The sequence below is a fragment of the Saccopteryx leptura genome, chromosome 4 (assembly GCF_036850995.1).
Source record: "Saccopteryx leptura isolate mSacLep1 chromosome 4, mSacLep1_pri_phased_curated, whole genome shotgun sequence".
Lineage (NCBI taxonomy): Eukaryota > Metazoa > Chordata > Mammalia > Chiroptera > Emballonuridae > Saccopteryx > Saccopteryx leptura.
The window spans coordinates 221,220,664-221,238,106 of record NC_089506.1 but is presented as its reverse complement, the minus strand read 5'-3'; the positions used below and the strand labels follow the sequence as shown (position 1 = coordinate 221,238,106).

The following is a 17,443-nucleotide window of genomic DNA, read 5'->3' as shown; positions in this document are numbered from 1 at the left end:
TGGTCCCCAACCCCCGGGCTGCGGACCGGTACCGGTCCGTGGGCCATTTGGTACCGGTCCGCAGAGAAAGAATAAATAACTTACATTATTTCCGTTTTATTTATATTTAAATCTGAACGATGTTTTATTTTTTAAAAAAATGACCAGATTCCCTCTGTTACATCTGTCTAAGACTCACTCTTGACGCTTGTCTCGGTCACGTGATACATTTATCCGTCCCACCCTAAAGGCCGGTCTATGAAAGTATTTTCTGACATTAAACTGTTCTGTGGCCCAAAAAAAAGGTTGAGGACCACTGCATTAAATGACAACTCCCCGTTCTTTCCACCACTAGTCTACTTTCTGTCTCTATGAACTTGAATACTCTAGATACAGCATAGAAGTGGAACTATACAAGGTTAGTCTTTTTGTAACTGGCTTATTTCATTTAGCATAATGTCTCAAGGTTCATCCACTTTGTAGCTTATGTAAGAGTCTCTTTCCTTTTAGGGATGAGTAACATTCTATTGTATGCGTATGCCACATTTTAGTTATCCGTTCTTCTGTGGATGGGCTGCGTCCCCATTGTAACCACTGTGAACAAGGCTGCTATGACATTGGTCATAGATATTGGTCATACAAATATTTCTTCAAGATCCTGCTTTCACACAATTTTTTCATTTTCAACCTATTTGTGTCTTTGGATCTAAACTAATCCTCTTGTAGACTGTATAGAGTTGGATCATATTTTTAAAAATCCCTTCTGCAGCCTGACCAGTGGTGACACAGTGGATAGAGTGTTGACCTGAGACATTGAGGTCCCAGGTTCGAAATTCTGAGGTTTCCAAGAGTGGGCTCACGAGCTTGAGCGTGGAATGGCCGGCTTGAGCATGGGATCATAGACATGACCTGATGGTCACTGGCTTGAGGCTGAAGGTCGCTGGCTTGAAGCCCAAGGTCTCTGGCTTGAGCAAGGGATCACTGGCTCAGCTGGAGTCAAGTGGTCAAGGCATGTATGAGAAGCAATCGATGAATAACTAAGGTGCTGCAAACTATGAGTTGATGCTTCTCATTTCTCTACCCCTTCCTGTCTGTCTCCCCCCCACACACACTTTTCTCTTTTTCTCTCTTGTTAAAAATAAAATAAAATAGAGTAAAATAAAAAAAAAATCCATGCTGCCAATTTCTGTCTTTTGAATGGGGAGTTTACACTGAAAGAAATCACTGATAAGAAGGGACTTCTGTCATTTTGCTAATTATTCTTTTATGCCATTAATAGCTTTTTTATTCCTTATTTGCTGCATGACTGTCTTCTTTTATGTTTGGCTGATTTTCCCCCTGGAAAACATTTAAATTCCCTACTTATTTCCTTTTGTGTAGTCTATAGCTGTTTTCTTTGTGGTTATCCTGGGCATTACAAATTAGCATCCTAAAGTTAAATAGCCCTACTTTGTATTTGTACTAGCTTAACTTGCATGTACAACCTACCAATCTGCTCTTGTATAGTTCTGTTCTCACCTCTTTCAGTGACAGACATCACAAAATGACATCTTGATACATGATGTGTTCAAAAACATAAACGAATGTTTCTTTTCTAATGATGTGTTAATCTTTTAACTTATGTAGAAGGCAAAATGTGGAGTTACAAACCAAAGTTACAATAACGCTAATTAATAATTCTTTCATTAAAATAAGTGTATTTGTCTCTTAACTCATGTAGAAAACAGAAAAGGGAGGTTACAAACCATTTCTATGATAACACTAGCTTTCATAATTACCCATATGTTTGCCTTCACTAAGATCTTTATTTCTTCGTATGGCTTTGGGTTACTGTGTAATGCCCTTTCATTTCAACCTGTAGGACTCCCTTTAGCATTTCTTGCAGGGAAGGCTTAGTGGTAAAAGGTCCCTAAACTTTTATCTAGAAGTTTCTTTTTTCTTTTTTTTTCCTTTTTCCTTTTTTGTACTTTTTCTGAAGCTGGAAACGGGGAGAGACAGTCAGACAGACTCCCGCATGTGCCCGACCAGGATCCACTCGGCACGCCCACCAGGGTCGATGCTCTGCCCACCAGGGGGCGATGCTCTGCCCCTCCGGGGTGTCGCTCTGTCGTGACCAGAGCCACTCTAGTGCCTGGGGCAGAGGCCAAGGAGCCATCCCCAGTGCCCGGGCCATCCCTGCTCCAATGGAGCCTTGACTGCGGGAGGGGAAGAGAGAGACAGAGAGGAAGGAGGGGGTGGGGGTGGAGAAGCAAATGGGCACTTCTCCTATGTGCCCTGGCCGGGAATCGAACCTGGGTCCCCCGCACGCCAGGCCGACGCTCTACCGCTGAGCCAACCGGCCAGGGCTATCTAGAAGTTTCTTCATTTTTCCCCCCTCACAATTTGAAGGACAGTTGTGCTGGTTACAGGAGTCTTGATTGACAGTTTTTTGTTTTGTTTTAGCGCTTTGAATATATCAGTCTACTGCCTTCTGGCCTCCAAAGTTTCTATTTTCTATTCATGTCTATAATCAAACGTGGATAGTTTTCAGCATTAATTCTTTGAAAATCTTCTGCCATTTTTGTCTCTCTTCTTCTTCTGGGACTCCCACAGTGCATATGTTGATTTACTTGACGGTATCCCACTGGTCTCTTAGTCTCTGTTCACTTTTTTCAATCTTTTTTTCTTTCTGTTCCTCTGTAATTTCAATCATCTTATCTTCAGGTCCACGAACTTTTTTCACCTATATTCTCAAATATGCCTTTGAATATTCCTTTAGTGGATTTTAAATTTCAATTACTGTACTTTTCATCTCTAGAATTTGTTTTGTTTCTTTTTAGTTTTTTGTCTTTTTTTTTTTGACATTTTCTTGACTTTCTCCATGTCTTCCTTTAGTTCTTTGAGCATCTTTAAGTATCTCTTTTTTAAAGTCTTTGTCTAGTAGATTCTCCACCTGGTGTTTCACTGGGACAGTTTCTGCCGGTTATTTTTTCCTTTGAATGGGCCCTGTTTTTCTTTTCTTAATGTTAAGTTTTAATTATTAGCAGTAGCAGGTTTTTTTTTTTTTTTGTTGTTTTTTTTTTTATAGAGACAGAGAGAGAGAGTCAGAGAGAGGGATAGACAGGGACAGACAGACAGGAACGGAGAGAGATGAGAAGCATCAATCATCAGTTTTTCGTTGCGCGTTGCGACACCTTAGTTGTTCATTGATTGCTTTCTCATATGTGCCTTGACCGTGGGCCTTCAGTAGACCAAGTAACCCCTTGCTCGAGCCAGCGACCTTGGGTCCAAGCTGGTGAGCTTTTTTTGCTCAAACCAGATGAGCCCGCGCTCAAGCTGGTGACCTCTGGGTCTTGAACCTGGGTCCTTCCGCATCCCAGTCCAACGCTCTATCCACTGCGCCACCGCCTGGTCAGGCAGCAGTAGCAGTTTTAGAGTGACTTTGAGAATCGCTTAACTTTTTCAAATTTCTGTTTCTTCATATGTGAGATAAGAATGATGACATTTAAAAATTCTGATAATTTTTTTTTTTTTGCAAGAGAGACAGACAGACAGAGACAAGGACAGGAAGAGAGAGAGAGATGAAAAGCATCATCCTATAGTTGTGGCACCTTAGTTGTTCATTGTTGCTTCTCAGATGTGCCTTGACTGGGGGCTCCAGCCGAGGCAGTGACCCCTTGCTCAAGTCAGTGACCTTGGGCTTCAAGCCTGCAACCTTTGGGCTCAAGACAGTGATCATGGGATCATGCCGATGATTCCATGCTCAGGCTGGTGAGCCTGCGTTTAATTTAGCTGGTGACCTGGGGGTTTCAAACCTGGGACCTCGGCGTCCCAGATTGAGTCTCTAGCCAACATACCACCACCACTGGTCAGGCAAAATTTTGAGAAATATTTCATGAGCTCCTACTCCGGCAAAATTTTGAGGAATATTTCATGACCTCCTACGGAGCCCCAATTCTTTGAAGTGCTTTTCATTGAGACACAAGGTTTCCCCTTGTATAGAGGTTCTGAGAGTGCTTGACCAATATAGCATGTCAGAAATGACACTGTGTCAGTCTACAGAACTATTATCTTTCACTTTCCATCTCTTGGGACACTCACTTTTGGGGTTTCACCACCATGCTACGAGAGAGCTTTGGATACCAATGGAGGGGCCCACATAAAAAGGAACCGAGGCCCTGGCTAAAAGCCCTGAGGGACCTCTCGCTGACAGCCAGCACCCACTGAACAGCCCTGTGAGTGGGCCCCCTGAGTGCAGACGCCTCAGCCCCCCAGTCAGGACACCACTGCTCCTACCAGAGAGAATAGAGGTGCGTTTTTATTTATATGATTTCGTTTTTAAAAATTAATTAATTAATTACTTTTAAATCAATTCATTAGAACCAAGTTGTCCAAAGAAAAATAAGGCGAGCCACATACATAATTTTACATTTTATAGTAACCACATTAAAAAAATAAAACAGCCTGACCTGTGGTGGTGCAGTGGATAAAGTGTCGACCTGGAAATGCTGAGGTCGCCGGTTCGAAACCCTGGGCTTGCCTGGTCAAGGCACATATGGGAGTTGATGCTTCCAGCTCCTCCCCCCTTCTCTTTCTCTGTCTCTCTCTCTCTCCTCTCTAAAAATGAATAAAGAAAAAAAAAAGATTAAAAAAATAAAACAAACAAACAAACAAACAGAAAAACAACAGGGGAAATTCATTTTAGAGAAAAATCTGACTTAGCCCACAATAGATCCAAAATATGATGACTTTACCATGTAATCAAGATAATTATGCACGAGACGTTTTTACATTCTTTGTCATCTTAAGCACGTACCTGATATTTTGTGGCGTGTTTTATAGTTGCAATCGCGTCTCAGTTCAGGCTAGCTACATCCCACGGGCTCAGTGGCCACGCGGGGCCAGTGGTCACTATTCTGGAGCGTGTGGCCTGAGAAGGACAGTCTCAAGAGGCAAGCTACTGCATCTCTGCCCCAATCTCACCGACGGGGGGACACCGAGGGAGCCAGGGACTCGCCCAGGGGTGGTTTACGCATGTAGTATTTTGACTGTTCGTGTCTTAATTCCCATAATCTGTGAGTGCTACACTATTGAGAAAAAAAAGAAAGGCCTTTGCAGATGCAATTATGATAAGAATTTTTTGAAATGAAAAAAAAAATCATTCCAGATTATCTGGGTGAGCTCCAAATCCAATAACTAGTGTCCTGGTAAAGAGATGCACAGAGGAGATTAGACAGACAGAAGAGGAGAAGAGAGACGGACAGAGAGAAGCTGTGAAGATGGAGGCGGAGAAGGGAGCGATGTGATGACAAGATAAAGAAGCCAAGGAATGTTGACGGCCATCGGAAGTTGGAAGGGGCAAGGAAGGGTTCTTCTCTAAAGCCCCCGGAAAGAGTAGGGCCCTTCAGACACCTGACTTCCGCCTTCTGGTCTCCGGAGTTATGAGGTAATACATTTCTGTTATTTTTAGTGCTAGTTTTATGACTTTCTGTTATGGCAGCCACAGAAAACTAATAGAGACAGCAAGTCTGGCCCTGGCTGGGTAGTTCAGTTGGTTAGAGCGTTATCCCAATACTCCAGAGTTGTTAGTTTGATCCCTGGTCAAGGCACATACAATAATCAACCAATGGGCCTGACCAGGCAGTGGTGCAGTGGATAGAGCATCAGACCGGGATGTGGAGGACCGAGGTTCAAAACCCGGAGGTTGCCAGCTTGAGCGTGGGCTCATCTGGTTTGAGCAAGGCTCACTAGCTGGCTTGAGGAAGGGGTCACTCGGTCTGCTGGATCCCCCCCCCCCCCCCCCCGGTCAAGGCATATGAGAAAGCAATCAATGAACAACTAAGGAGCCGCAACAAAGAATTGATGTTTCTCATCTCTCTCCCTTCCTGTCTGTCTGTCCCTATCTGTCCCTCCCTCTGCCTCTCTCTGTCTCTGTCATACACACACACACACACACACACACACACACACACACACACACAAAAGAATCAACCAATAAGTGCATAAATAAGTGGAATAACAAATCAATGTTTCTCTGTCAAATCAATAATAATAATAATAATAATAAAAGACAGCAAGTCTGAAGTCTGGACCTTGGACATCATTTCCAGCCAGAGCCACCTGAGATCTCGCTGCCTCCTTTGTTTATAATTCAAGTGGACCACACGGGGGCTCTGGTGACCAGGAGTGCCTGGGCCTAACCCGTAGGGAGCTGCTGCCCTTTGGCTGCATGTGGCACTGGGCCATCTTGTCACTTCTTGCTTCATCTACTCAAATGACCTCAACTGCTCTCCCTGCTCCTACTCCTTCTCCCCTTCCCTCTATTTCCAAAGAGCATTGAGGTTAATCTTTAAGGGGAACTTAAGCCAGATCAAGCCACGCCTCTGCTCTCAACCCTCCAGCGTGGCTTCCCATCCGCAGGGGTGAAATCCGAACCCCGATCCTGCCTACAAGACCTCGCCACCCTCCTGACCTCATCTGGCACCTGCTCTCTCTCCTCTTTCCATGCCAGCTGCAGGGGCCTCCCGGCCACTTCTTCAACACGCCCAGCACGCCCCTTCTGCACGTCTTCTGTGTGTACCTCTCCCTTTGTCTGGAACATTCTGCCCTCAGACACCTCCTCGCTTCATTCGGGTCTCTTCTTAGATGTCCCCTGGTAACAACGGGTGTCCCTGGCCACTCTGTCTTCATTCCATTACCACGCTTTATTTCTTCTCCACAGCGTGAACCTCTACACCACCAAGGATAGATTTTAGTTTGTTTCTTTATTGTTCATCTCCCCACCCCCCACCCCGAGACTGTAAGCTCCATGAAGGCAAGGATGTTTCTATTTTATTGAACAATGGGTGAAATAGCATGTAACAGGTGCACAATAAAGTCATCGCTGAAGGAGTGGACCAATGAATGAACAAACGGAGGAATGCATGCTTAATGCAACCATATCATTTTTTTTTTTTCCTACCTAGAGAAGTCAGAATCTGGATAATTAGGTAAAATTCTATACAATGTACAAAAAAGAATTTACTGGGCTGGCTAAAAAATGTATTTCAGGGCCACCAGTTTGAGAGCCCTGGCCCCATAGGGATCTGGGTGGAATGGGACCTGTGCTCCCTCGTTCTCAGATGGTACAGCCCCCCCCCTAGGAATGGAGTGGCTCAGTGGGATCCACCTGCCTCTGTATCCCTAGGTTCAGGCCCATGAAGTTACTGTTTGTTGTTACAGACCAAAGCCATCCAAGAACTTCATTCAAAAAGCAGGATGTGGGTTCAAAGGAAAGCAACTTCCACAGCAGTGTCCCCTGGGAGGGGACAGAGCCTGTCAAAGGACAAATAACATACAGCCACGTCCAGTTTCTCAAACACGTCAACCTCAAAAAGCAAATGCTATTTTTTGCTCACTACCTTTGAACTGTGTGGGGAGGGATGTTCTCATATCACAGGTTTGCTGTCCTCAGGCCACCTAATAATGACTCGCCACTGGGCAAGTCCCATCGGAGTGGGACAGGGGCTTCCTTAGTCACATGTTCAGGGTTGTTGGCTCGACGTCATCCTGCCTCCTTTTGTCCCTTTATTTCCAGTGTGACTTGTAGGTAGACCAGCCTGAGCACCACTCAACGGCAGCGTGACTTGGGTTGTCTCTCTCTCTCTCTCTCTTTTTACTATTCAGTGAGAGGAGGAGAGACACAGACTCCCGCATGCATCCCCACCAGGATCCACCCGGCAAGCCCACTAGGGGGCAATGCTCTGTCCATCTGGGGCCATTGCTCCATTGCTCAGCAACCAAGTTCTTCTTTAGCACCTGAGGCAGAGGCCAGGGAGCCACCCTCAGTGTCTGGGGCCAACTCTCTCCACTCCAGCCATGGCTGTGGAAGAGGGGAGAGAGAGAAAGAGAGAAAGAGAGAGAGAGAGAGAGAGAGAGAGAGAGAGAGGAAGAGAAGCAAGAGGGGGAGGCATGGAGAAGCAGATGGGTGCTTCTCCCGTGTGCCCTGACTAGGAATCGAACCTGGGACATCCACATGCTGGGCAGACGCTCTACCACTGAGCCAACCAACCAGGGCCGGGTTGTCTATCTTGATCACTCTGAGCCTCACCATCCTTGTCCACAATGCGTCACCAGACTCACACAGGGTTGTTGGGAGGACTCAAGAAGACAGTGCAAATATCTGACAGCCATCTAGCTCCTGACAGTTATCATTATTGAACACCGACTGGACACGAGTGAGGTTGAGGGGTGCTCTCCTTCAAGTTTTTCATTGACTCATTTGTTCACACACTCATTTAACCCACATCTATTGAGCTCTTAGGAGGTGGCAGGCCCGGAGCTTGGGGCTGGGTGAGACGTGGGCAGCGGCCCTGAAGGAGTGTGTAGTCCAGTGCCGTGCAGTCTTCACGGATGTGGGGGACGGTGCATCCCTCATGTAGACAGCTATTACCCCCTTCTTTTTTTTTTGTATTTTTCTGAAGCTGGAAACGGGGAGGCAGTCAGACAGACTCCCACATGTGCCCGACTGGGATCTACCCGGCATGCCCACCAGGGGGCGATGCTCTGCCGCAATCAGAGCCATTCTAGCGCCTGAGGCAGAGGCCACAGAGCCATCCTCAGCGCCCGGGCCAACTTTGCTCCAATGGAGCCTCGGCTGCAAGAGGGGAAGAGAGAGACAGAGAGGAAGGAGAGGGGGAGGGGTGGAGAAGCAGATGGGCGCTTCTCCTGTGTGCCCTGGCTGGGAATTGAACCCGGGACTCCCACATGCCAGGCCGACGCTCTACCGGTGAGCTAACCGGCCAGGGCCTGCTATTACCCTTTTGACTACCTTCCACCCTCCCATCGGGGAGAGAGCCCCAGTTGGATGTTGGTGTGTCTTTAACATTCCTCTAAATATCATTTGTAAATCTTTCTTAACAAATAAAAGAAGCCCCAAATGCAGCTGTTTTGGGCAGGTGGCAGCATTTGGCGAGATTTAATAGTTACTATTCAAACTCAGAAATCAGATAGACTCCCCCCCCCACCCCCGCTCCTCTCCCCCCCCCACCATTAAGTGCCCAAAGATGACCAGCATTTGTCAAGATGGGTCAGGAATAAACAAAGTTGAGGAAATGCTGACTTAATTCAATTTCCCTTCCCCATTAGCCCATTTCACAGTCGAGGAAACCGAGTCCCTTTGTAGAGAGGATGGACGGCCGGTAGGGAGTTCTCTTCCAATCGGTCGGGCGAGCAAAGCCAAGAATTCTCTTTGTGGTGGAGTTAGAGAGATATATATAACCTAAAGATTGCTCCTCCTCTACCTCTGCAGTCCGCGCGTGTGTAAGTGTGCGGAGTCACAGACCTTCCCGAGTGAGTGACAGCGGGAGCCCGTCCCTCCTGGAGGCGCTCGCGGAATGGCCAGTGGGGTGGCTGGGGGGCGGATCAGTACCCTTCGCAGAGGTCGCGTGGAATCCGTCGCGCCCACCCTACCCACTCCCCATTCCCAGCCTCCCGCGGGTCCTTCCGCTCTCTTTCCCCGGGTGGCACCGCGGGTGCACCTCTCCTTCAAGCCACTCCGGGGCGAGGGCGAGTTAGGGGCGAGGCTGGAGAGTCTGAGAACCGCAGGTTTCGGTTCCAACGCCGCAGAGCTGCGGCTGAGAACGCTTCCCACCCCCCACCCCAAGGCCCCGAGCCTCTAGGTGCCAATATGTAAAGCAGTTGGCGGGGCGGGGCCTGTGCGCGATGCAAATGAGGGGGGCGTACCGGCCGGGGCTCCGCCTCCCACCCCCGCAGCTGGGGCCAGCGGTGCCGAGCGCAGCTGGACGAGCGGCGGCAGCTGGGCGAGTGCCGTCCGCAGCCCCGCGCGCGCGGCCGCCAGAGCGGCGCAGGGAAGCGCCCGGCCCCGCGGCGGCAGCAGCGCAGCCTTCCCCCGCGCCTCCCGGCCGCCGCCGGCGCCCCGCGCCCCTGGGCTGCCCCACGCGTGCTCCCGCGTCCCGCGCGCAAAGATGGCTGACCCGGCTGCGGGGCCGCCGGCCGAGGGCGAGGAGAGCACCGTGCGCTTCGCCCGCAAAGGCGCCCTCCGGCAGAAGAACGTGCACGAGGTGAAGAACCACAAATTCACCGCCCGCTTCTTCAAGCAGCCCACCTTCTGCAGCCACTGCACCGACTTCATCTGGTGAGAGCGCGCGCGCGCGCGCGGGGCGCCTGCCCGGCCCCGAGGGCACTGCCGCGCGCGGGGACCCTCCGTTCGCCCCGCGACCCGGCCGTCCCGCTCCCACTCTCCGGCCCGGGCTCCCTGCTGGCCGGCCCACACCCGGCTTCCAGACGGCCGGCCGCCAGGCGCCCGCTTGCCCTCGCCCTCCCAGCCGCCTCCGGAGCGCCCCGGGGCCGCTGGGGATGTGGGGTCTGTCCCTTTTAGGGAGTGCCCTCTTGCCCCCGGTTCCCTATCTCGTTACCTCCTTCCGGGCCCCAGGAGCCCTCACCCCAATCCCTCTTTTCCGGGGCAGCGCCCTGGGTGTCCTCTCTCCCTGCGGGCACCGGGCACCCTTTCCTCCTCCTGCACCTCCCGGGGCAGCGCCCTCGGCTCTCTCTGTCTCTCTCTCTCCGTCTCTCTCTCTCTCTCCGTCTCTCTCTCTCTCTCTCTCTCTCTCTCTCTCGTTGCGCCTCCCTGATAGCCTGGGTTCCCCTTTCCGCTCCCTAGCTCTCCCTCTCATGTCGCTGCGGGCCCCTTTCTCCCCTCCTGCCCCTCTGGGCACGGGGACGTCCTCTCCCCTCAGCCAGGCCCCCTGAGAGCGCCGCCGCGGGGCTCTCCCACCTCGCTCTCTTTGCGTCTTTTCTCTCTCCCCGAGGGTCCTCGGGCATCTCTGCGGGCAGATCTCCCGCCTACCCTCCGCCCCCCGACCCCCCCCCACTGAAACGCCACCTGGTGGTCGCAGCCGCCTGTCCTCTTCCTTCTGAGGGGAGGTGGGGGACACCATCGAGCTCCCTCCCCCCTCTCCCTCAAAGGCGGAAGACTCTTGGGCACCCGCCTGTGGCTGGGAGGCTGCACCTGGGGTGCGTAGAGGGCGGGAGGAAGGGCAATGACTTTGGGGGGGGGGGACTAGGTGGTGGCTGGGTCCCTCCAGCTGCCTGACCTGCCTCCTTCTGCTTTTGCAGGGGCTTCGGGAAGCAAGGATTCCAGTGTCAAGGTAGGCTTTGGGACACTGGGATGCCTTTTTTTTTTTGAGAAGAAATGGTTAAAAGAACTTTCTAGAAGTGACTGAGTTCAGGAGAGAGAGAGAGAGAGAGAGGAAATCACATCTGTCAGAGTGACCTCCCAAGCTAGGACTCTTCACCCCAGAAGGGGCCTTTTAAGCGGTGTATACATGGGCTGATGCTCCACCCAAGGGAAAGGCGGGTGGAGTGGGAGGCCTCACTACCGAGGACGTACCCCTCCCCCACTTCTCACTTCTGGGCACCACAGGAGTCAGACGGTCTCTTGAACCTACCCTACCTGGTCAGTCCTGGTTCTGGAGGACCCCTCCTCCCTGTTCCTCCCTGTTCCTCAGCTCACAGAGCGCGGTCCTGCCTCCTGCCTGCCTCACAGAGGTCTCCGCAGGTGGCTGCCTCCCTGCCCCCCCCCCTCCCCGTGCAGACCCACAGAATGGCGGTGGGCTGGTTTCCTGGGCCCCCTGAAAGAGGAGCTTCTCAGATCTTGGTTTAAGTCACCCTTTGTATCTTCTGGCTAGATAGGGAAGGACTCCAGTGACCAGGTACCTGGATGCTTGCCTCTGGTTGGAGATCCTTGACCCACAAGTCAAGGAGGCCCGGCCTGGCAGCATCTTTGAACCATATGTACGGTGGCCCCGGTGGTCTCTGGCTGCAAACTCGCTTTCCAGGGCCAGATCACTGTCCAGGATGTTTTTCTGAATGTGATGTTGACATTTTAGGACTGGAAGATTTCACATACATATCTGAATGTCTACCTTCGTGTGTGGCGAGACCTGGTTCCCCTTTCTGGTTAGAAAGGTCATTTGGAGCTGAGACTGGCTGCACAGAGGGGCAGGCCCCCCACGTGGTCTCTGTCGATCCCAGCCAGGCATGCTTTCTGGCCTCTGTAGGCATTTGAATTTTCATGCAACTTCTGCTCTAGAAGGCACACCCCTCTCCCCTCTCTCCTTCCTTCACTCCCTTCCCAGTTTTGGGGCTGGATGTGGTTGCGTTTGGTGAGGAATGTCACATTTCTAGAGTGTGTCTTAGAGGCACACTGACCATGCTGGTGAGCTGGGTTTCCATCGGGAGAAGAAAGCATTGAAGGGCTCAAGAGCCAGCTATGTGACTTAGTCCTGATTGACAGCGTGGTTGGAGCGCCTCCACCCTCCAGGGAGAAGTAAAGTGATCCCCGTGAGTGTGGGTGGCATTGTCCGCGGCACAGAAAGCTGGCAGCCTGGCACCGCTGTCTTCTGAGACTCCTGTGTCCTCTCACCTGAGATCTGGGGCAGGGTCAGCTCAGCCCCTGACCCCTGCGGACCCACGCAGCCTCTCTGACAAGATGGTGACACCCCTGCCCCCCCCCCCAGTTTCACGTGCTGAACTGGAAGAACTCCCCCTAATCCCAACGGCTGAGGTGCTGGTGAAAACAGTTGGGTTATTTCCGGAACTTGGACCTCTCAACAAAAGACCCCCCGGCGTCTCGGTGCCGAAAAGCACAGGGTCCTTGAGGTTGCCGTTTGGTCCCGAGAGTCGGTTTCTGTCTTTGTCTCACGCTGAGGGCGGGGGTGACTTTGGGACGTTTTTCCTGCTGCTGTCCTGGCCCACCTGCTCCGAAGGTCACTCCAGAATGTGCAGGGGATGAGACGTGGGCGGCAGGAGGAAACGGCAGGGGTTTTCTGGAGCGGTCAAGAGGGAAGCAGAATGAAGTGTCCTGAGGACACGCGGCCGCTGCCCGCTCTCACAGTCTTCCTCGCGCCTTCCTTCTGCCCCTTCCCCTGCGCGGCCGCTGCCCGCTCTTAACAGTCTTCCTCGCGCCTTCCTTCTGCCCCTTCTCCTGCGGGGCCGCGCGGGGCGGTGGGCACGTGCCCGGGCTCTCGGGCAGTTGGATTCCCCGCCATGGCATTGACCCTCTGGGGTCTTCATCTACAAAATGGGCCCAATGCCACTGCCTGCCTTAAACATGTCGCTGAGCGCCTCACGGTGGTTGCCATGTAGGAGATGCTGGAAGCAGAGCTCAGACGTGGTAAGCCGTCAGCCGTCAGAAATCAGCAGCTCTTAGGATGGTTGTCCTCAGATGAGCCCGGTGGTGGGGGTACCTGGTGTGAGAGAAGACCCGGTGGTCTGCTGGGTCGCTTTGTAATGGAGCCGGAAGCCGGGTGAGAGTCAGAAGGCAGCTGTGAGCATCTGGTCACCCGTGTCACGGCTGTGTCCCTTCACTGGGGCCGGAGTCAGAAGAAGCAAGGGAGGGGCTGGGGCCGAGGGGCAGCCCCTGAAATTGAGATGCTCAGATTGGGCACATCCAGGAAGAGGGGGGGAAGGTTATCCTCAGGTAGGCTCAGCGTGACCTGGGACTGAGTTGCGAAGCGTAGAGGAGGCTCCTTATCTAGGTGTTTTTGGCACCACCTATATCCTCTGACAGCGAGTCTCATTAAAATGGGATCAACGATGTCTAGAGAATATACACATAAGGTTTTTCTTCTCGCATTGAAGTCAGGAGCCCAGAGGCCGGGGGCCCTGGGTCCCTTTCAGCTTTCTGCTCCACTGCCGCAGGAGTGACAGTGATCTCACGGTCCGAGAAGGGGTGATAGGCGCCCCAGCTATCACAGCGCATCCTTATTACAGCCAGCAGGAAGGAAAGGGTCAAGAGAGAGGGGTCAAGAGAGACGCCATCGCTGTGGACGTTGCCACGAGATGCTTCTGCCTGTATGCTTTTAGCCGGAGCGTGACGGCATTCCCCACGCCATGGGCCAAGGAGCGTGTGCTCATCTCAAGAGGCCGTGTTCCCTGCTGGAAGCAAGGGGGTGTCTGTGAGCGGGGTGCTCCGTTTCGACAGTAGAAGAGGAGAGATGTGGCCAGGAGGCGTGCAGCCCCCGGCACTGTGGCCAGGAGGCGTCCAGCCCCCGACACTGTGGCCAGGAGGCGTGCAGCCCCCCGACACTGTGGCCAGGAGGCGTGCAGCCCCCGGCACTGTGGCCAGGAGGCGTGCAGCCCCCGACACTGTGGCCAGGAGGCGTGCAGCCCCCCGACACTGTGGCCAGGAGGCGTGCAGCCCCCGGCACTGTGGCCAGGAGGCGTGCAGCCCCCCCGACACTGTGGCCAGGAGGCGTGCAGGCCCCGGCACTGTGGCCAGGAGGCGTGCAGCCCCCCCGACACTGTGGCCAGGAGGCGTGCAGCCCCCCGACACTGTGGCCAGGAGGCGTGCAGCCCCCCCGACACTGTGGCCAGGAGGCGTGCAGCCCCCCGACACTGTGGCCAGGAGGCGTGCAGCCCCCGGCACTGTGGCCAGGAGGCGTGCAGCCCCCCGACACTGTGGCCAGGAGGCGTGCAGCCCCCGACACTGTGGCCAGGAGGCGTCCAGCCCCCGACACTGTGGCCAGGAGGCGTGCAGCCCCCCGACACTGTGGCCAGGAGGCGTGCAGCCCCCGGCACTGTGGCCAGGAGGCGTGCAGCCCCCGGCACTGTGGCCAGGAGGCGTGCAGCCCCCGGCACTGTGGCCAGGAGGCGTGCAGCCCCCCCGACACTGTGGCCAGGAGGCGTGCAGCCCCCGACACTGTGGCCAGGAGGCGTGCAGCCCCCGGCACTGTGGCCAGGAGGCGTCCAGCCCCCGGCACTGTGGCCAGGAGGCGTGCAGCCCCCGGCACCGTGGCCAGGAGGCATCCAGCCCCCGGCACCGTGGCCAGGAGGCGTGCAGCCCCCCAGCACTGTGGCCAGGAGGCGTGCAGCCCCCGACACCGTGGCCAGGAGGCGTGCAGCCCCCGGCACCGTGGCCAGGAGGCGTGCAGGATGGTCATGAGGCCGGGAGGCCCCTGAACCTCTGAGCTCCGGGGTGGTGCCCTCGTCATCGTGGAGACGGGGGGCGCTGGGGTGGGCTGAGAGGAGGGACGCAAACCCCACAGGCCACGGGGAGTCAGGGATTTCTGCGTGCTCGCGGGGGGGGGGGGGCTTAGGATTCAGCCTTCCTCCCGCTGGAGGACAGAACTCGAGATTGCCGCGTAAGTTCTCCCTTTGTGTGTTTTGTTATTTTTTTTAGTTATTTTTGTTTTGTTATTTTTTTAGTTTGAGAGGGAGTTTAAGGATGTCTCTGGTGACGTCATCTTTGGCTGGTGCATTCAGGAGACTGGGGCTCTGGTTCCTTCTTATGAAACTGTTTCATTTCTGGATTAGAAGTGGGACACCCCCCAAACCTTCCAGATAAGCCTTCTTTAGAGGCGCTTGGAAGCTGCCTGTGTGCTTTTCTTATCGTTCAGATGCCCTGTGGGTGGAATTAGGCTCTTGCTCCCAAGAAGTTTTTGCATTTCGGTGGAGAGAAAGAATTATTGTTGTTGTTATTATTATTATTATTATTATTATCTTCTAAGAGGAAGTCACTTCAGTAGAAAGAGGAAGGCAGTAACACGTACTCAGCGTTCGCAGCGTGGGGTTGGAGTGGGCGAGCTGGGGTGGATCTCCGCCCAGCCGCCTTCTTGCTGTGTGACCTTGGGCAGCCCAGCCGTCCAGCTGCAGCAGCCTCAGTTTCCTCACTTGCAACGCGAGGCCAGTAATCCCTGCCTCACGGGGCTGCGGCGAGGAGCACCAGGGTGCTGGTACGAGGGACGTATTCACACTAAGTACCCGTGACGCTGAGCGAGGCGATCACTGTCACCTGATTAGCTGCCGGAAACCGTGGACGCAGTTCATTCTGGAACTCATTAGATGACTGTGCCTCTTTTGTCTTCGTAGAGGGTTTTTTTTTTTTAATTTTTTTTCTTACCAAGTACGTTTCTTCAGAGGCTTTGGGGAGCACCAGGGAGCGCTCAGCCCAGTGTCAGGGCCCCGACCGCCAGGCCGTTCTCGCCCCTGTCCATGTGAGAACGGTCTGACCGTGTGCCATGGAGTCGGCCGAAGAGCCCGGGACACTACTGACTTGATGACTTATGAAGACCCAGCGCCGGTGATGCCAGGGAGGAGACCAGGGCTGCCCTTTCCTGGGTAGACCAGAAAACATGCGTTCAAGCCTTCTAATAGAAATCATTCTTACAAAACCCCGGAGCGTTGCATAGATCCAACCCTGGCTGTCTCGTCAACATCAGCTCTATAGACTAACCAGTTCCTTTTTGTCTGTTGTTAGGAGAGGTGAGAATACTCACTTAAAAAACAAAACAAAACAACAACAGCACACCCATCAAAGACGAATCAAAGGTTAATTGTATATACTTTCCGCATCATTTTTCCTACAGACGAATAATACGATATGTTCTGCATGTCAGGTTGAACTTTCTCGGTAAAATCATAAAGAAGGCATGCGTGTGTGCGTGCACGTGTGTGTGCATGTGTGTGTGTGTGTGTGAATGCACGTATGTGTGTGTGCGCAATCACCACCACAGCGGGTTGCCAATTACTGGAGCTTGGCTCAATTGCCCTGCTTTTCTCTCTCCCAGAAGCAGTCCCTGTAGCACTGGGTGTGAAACTCCACTCACCTTCTGGCTTAGTCTGAATGTGTCCCGGGGTTCTCTGTGGATGAAAGACAGACAGAGGCTTTTGGATTTGGCGTTTGATGGTTTGACTTTTTTTTTTCTTCCCCCGCCTGAAGTGGGATTTCAGGCTCAAAGTGGCAACTGAAATAAAAAGTCTATAGATGGGTTGATGTTGGGTCTTAGAAAGGAGAGCCGGTTTGTTGGAGAGGCAACCCGTCAATTTGTACTCAAGGAAAGTCGGAAGCTTTGTCTCGGGGCAGCAGCTTGCCTTTCTAAGGCAACATGGGAACTATGACCTCTGAAAATCTAGTTGATGATAAGTTTCTTTGAAAGTTAATTAAAAAGATACATTGTTTCTGTGTACTAATGGTACTCTCGGGGACCGCCCAGAACCAGATACGTCATGTTTATGATGCGTCTGGGTCAATAGAGAAAAAGATAAAGAGAAGGTTATTGGTCAAAAGAGAAACTGAAGGTTTGAAAATAATTTATGCACATTCTTGCTGCGGGGGTCTCTTTCTGCCCCCCCCCCCCGCTTTTCTGCCTGTCTTTCTGTTTCTGCCTCTGTCTCCTCCCCACCTCCCCGCCACAAGGCCACAAGTGTGTACACAAACATTTGTAAACAGATGAGTGTGTCACCGTTTTGAGAATATATGCATCTTCTTTGGATGCTTTTTAGTTATATAGGTTGTTGAATTACTAAATACAATTTAAAATCCACTCTTGTTGTTGTTGTCCAAGCTCCAGGTCCGGCGGATTCCCGGGTGAGTGCAGAGACCAGCTAATTAGCTCGTCGCCTCTGGCGGACACAGAAGTGTTGTCCCGTGTCATTTTGGCATTGGCTCTGGTCTCATGGATTGTTTGAATGTACTCATGCAGTC

General features: G+C 52.6%; 1 protein-coding gene across 2 annotated transcripts in view; it reads left to right on the top strand.

Annotated features, from left to right (window-relative positions):
• Window positions 1–9,737: 9,737 nt before the first annotated feature.
• The window catches only part of PRKCB (protein kinase C beta), a 331,943-nt gene continuing 324,237 nt past the window's right edge, over window positions 9,738–17,443 (top strand). For both annotated transcript variants that reach the window (XM_066383413.1, XM_066383412.1), the window contains exons 1-2: window positions 9,738–10,093; window positions 11,074–11,105. In XM_066383413.1, the coding sequence (XP_066239510.1) occupies window positions 9,924–10,093; window positions 11,074–11,105 (202 nt within the window). In that variant the 5' untranslated portion in view covers window positions 9,738–9,923. The remainder of the gene's footprint in view (window positions 10,094–11,073; window positions 11,106–17,443) is intronic.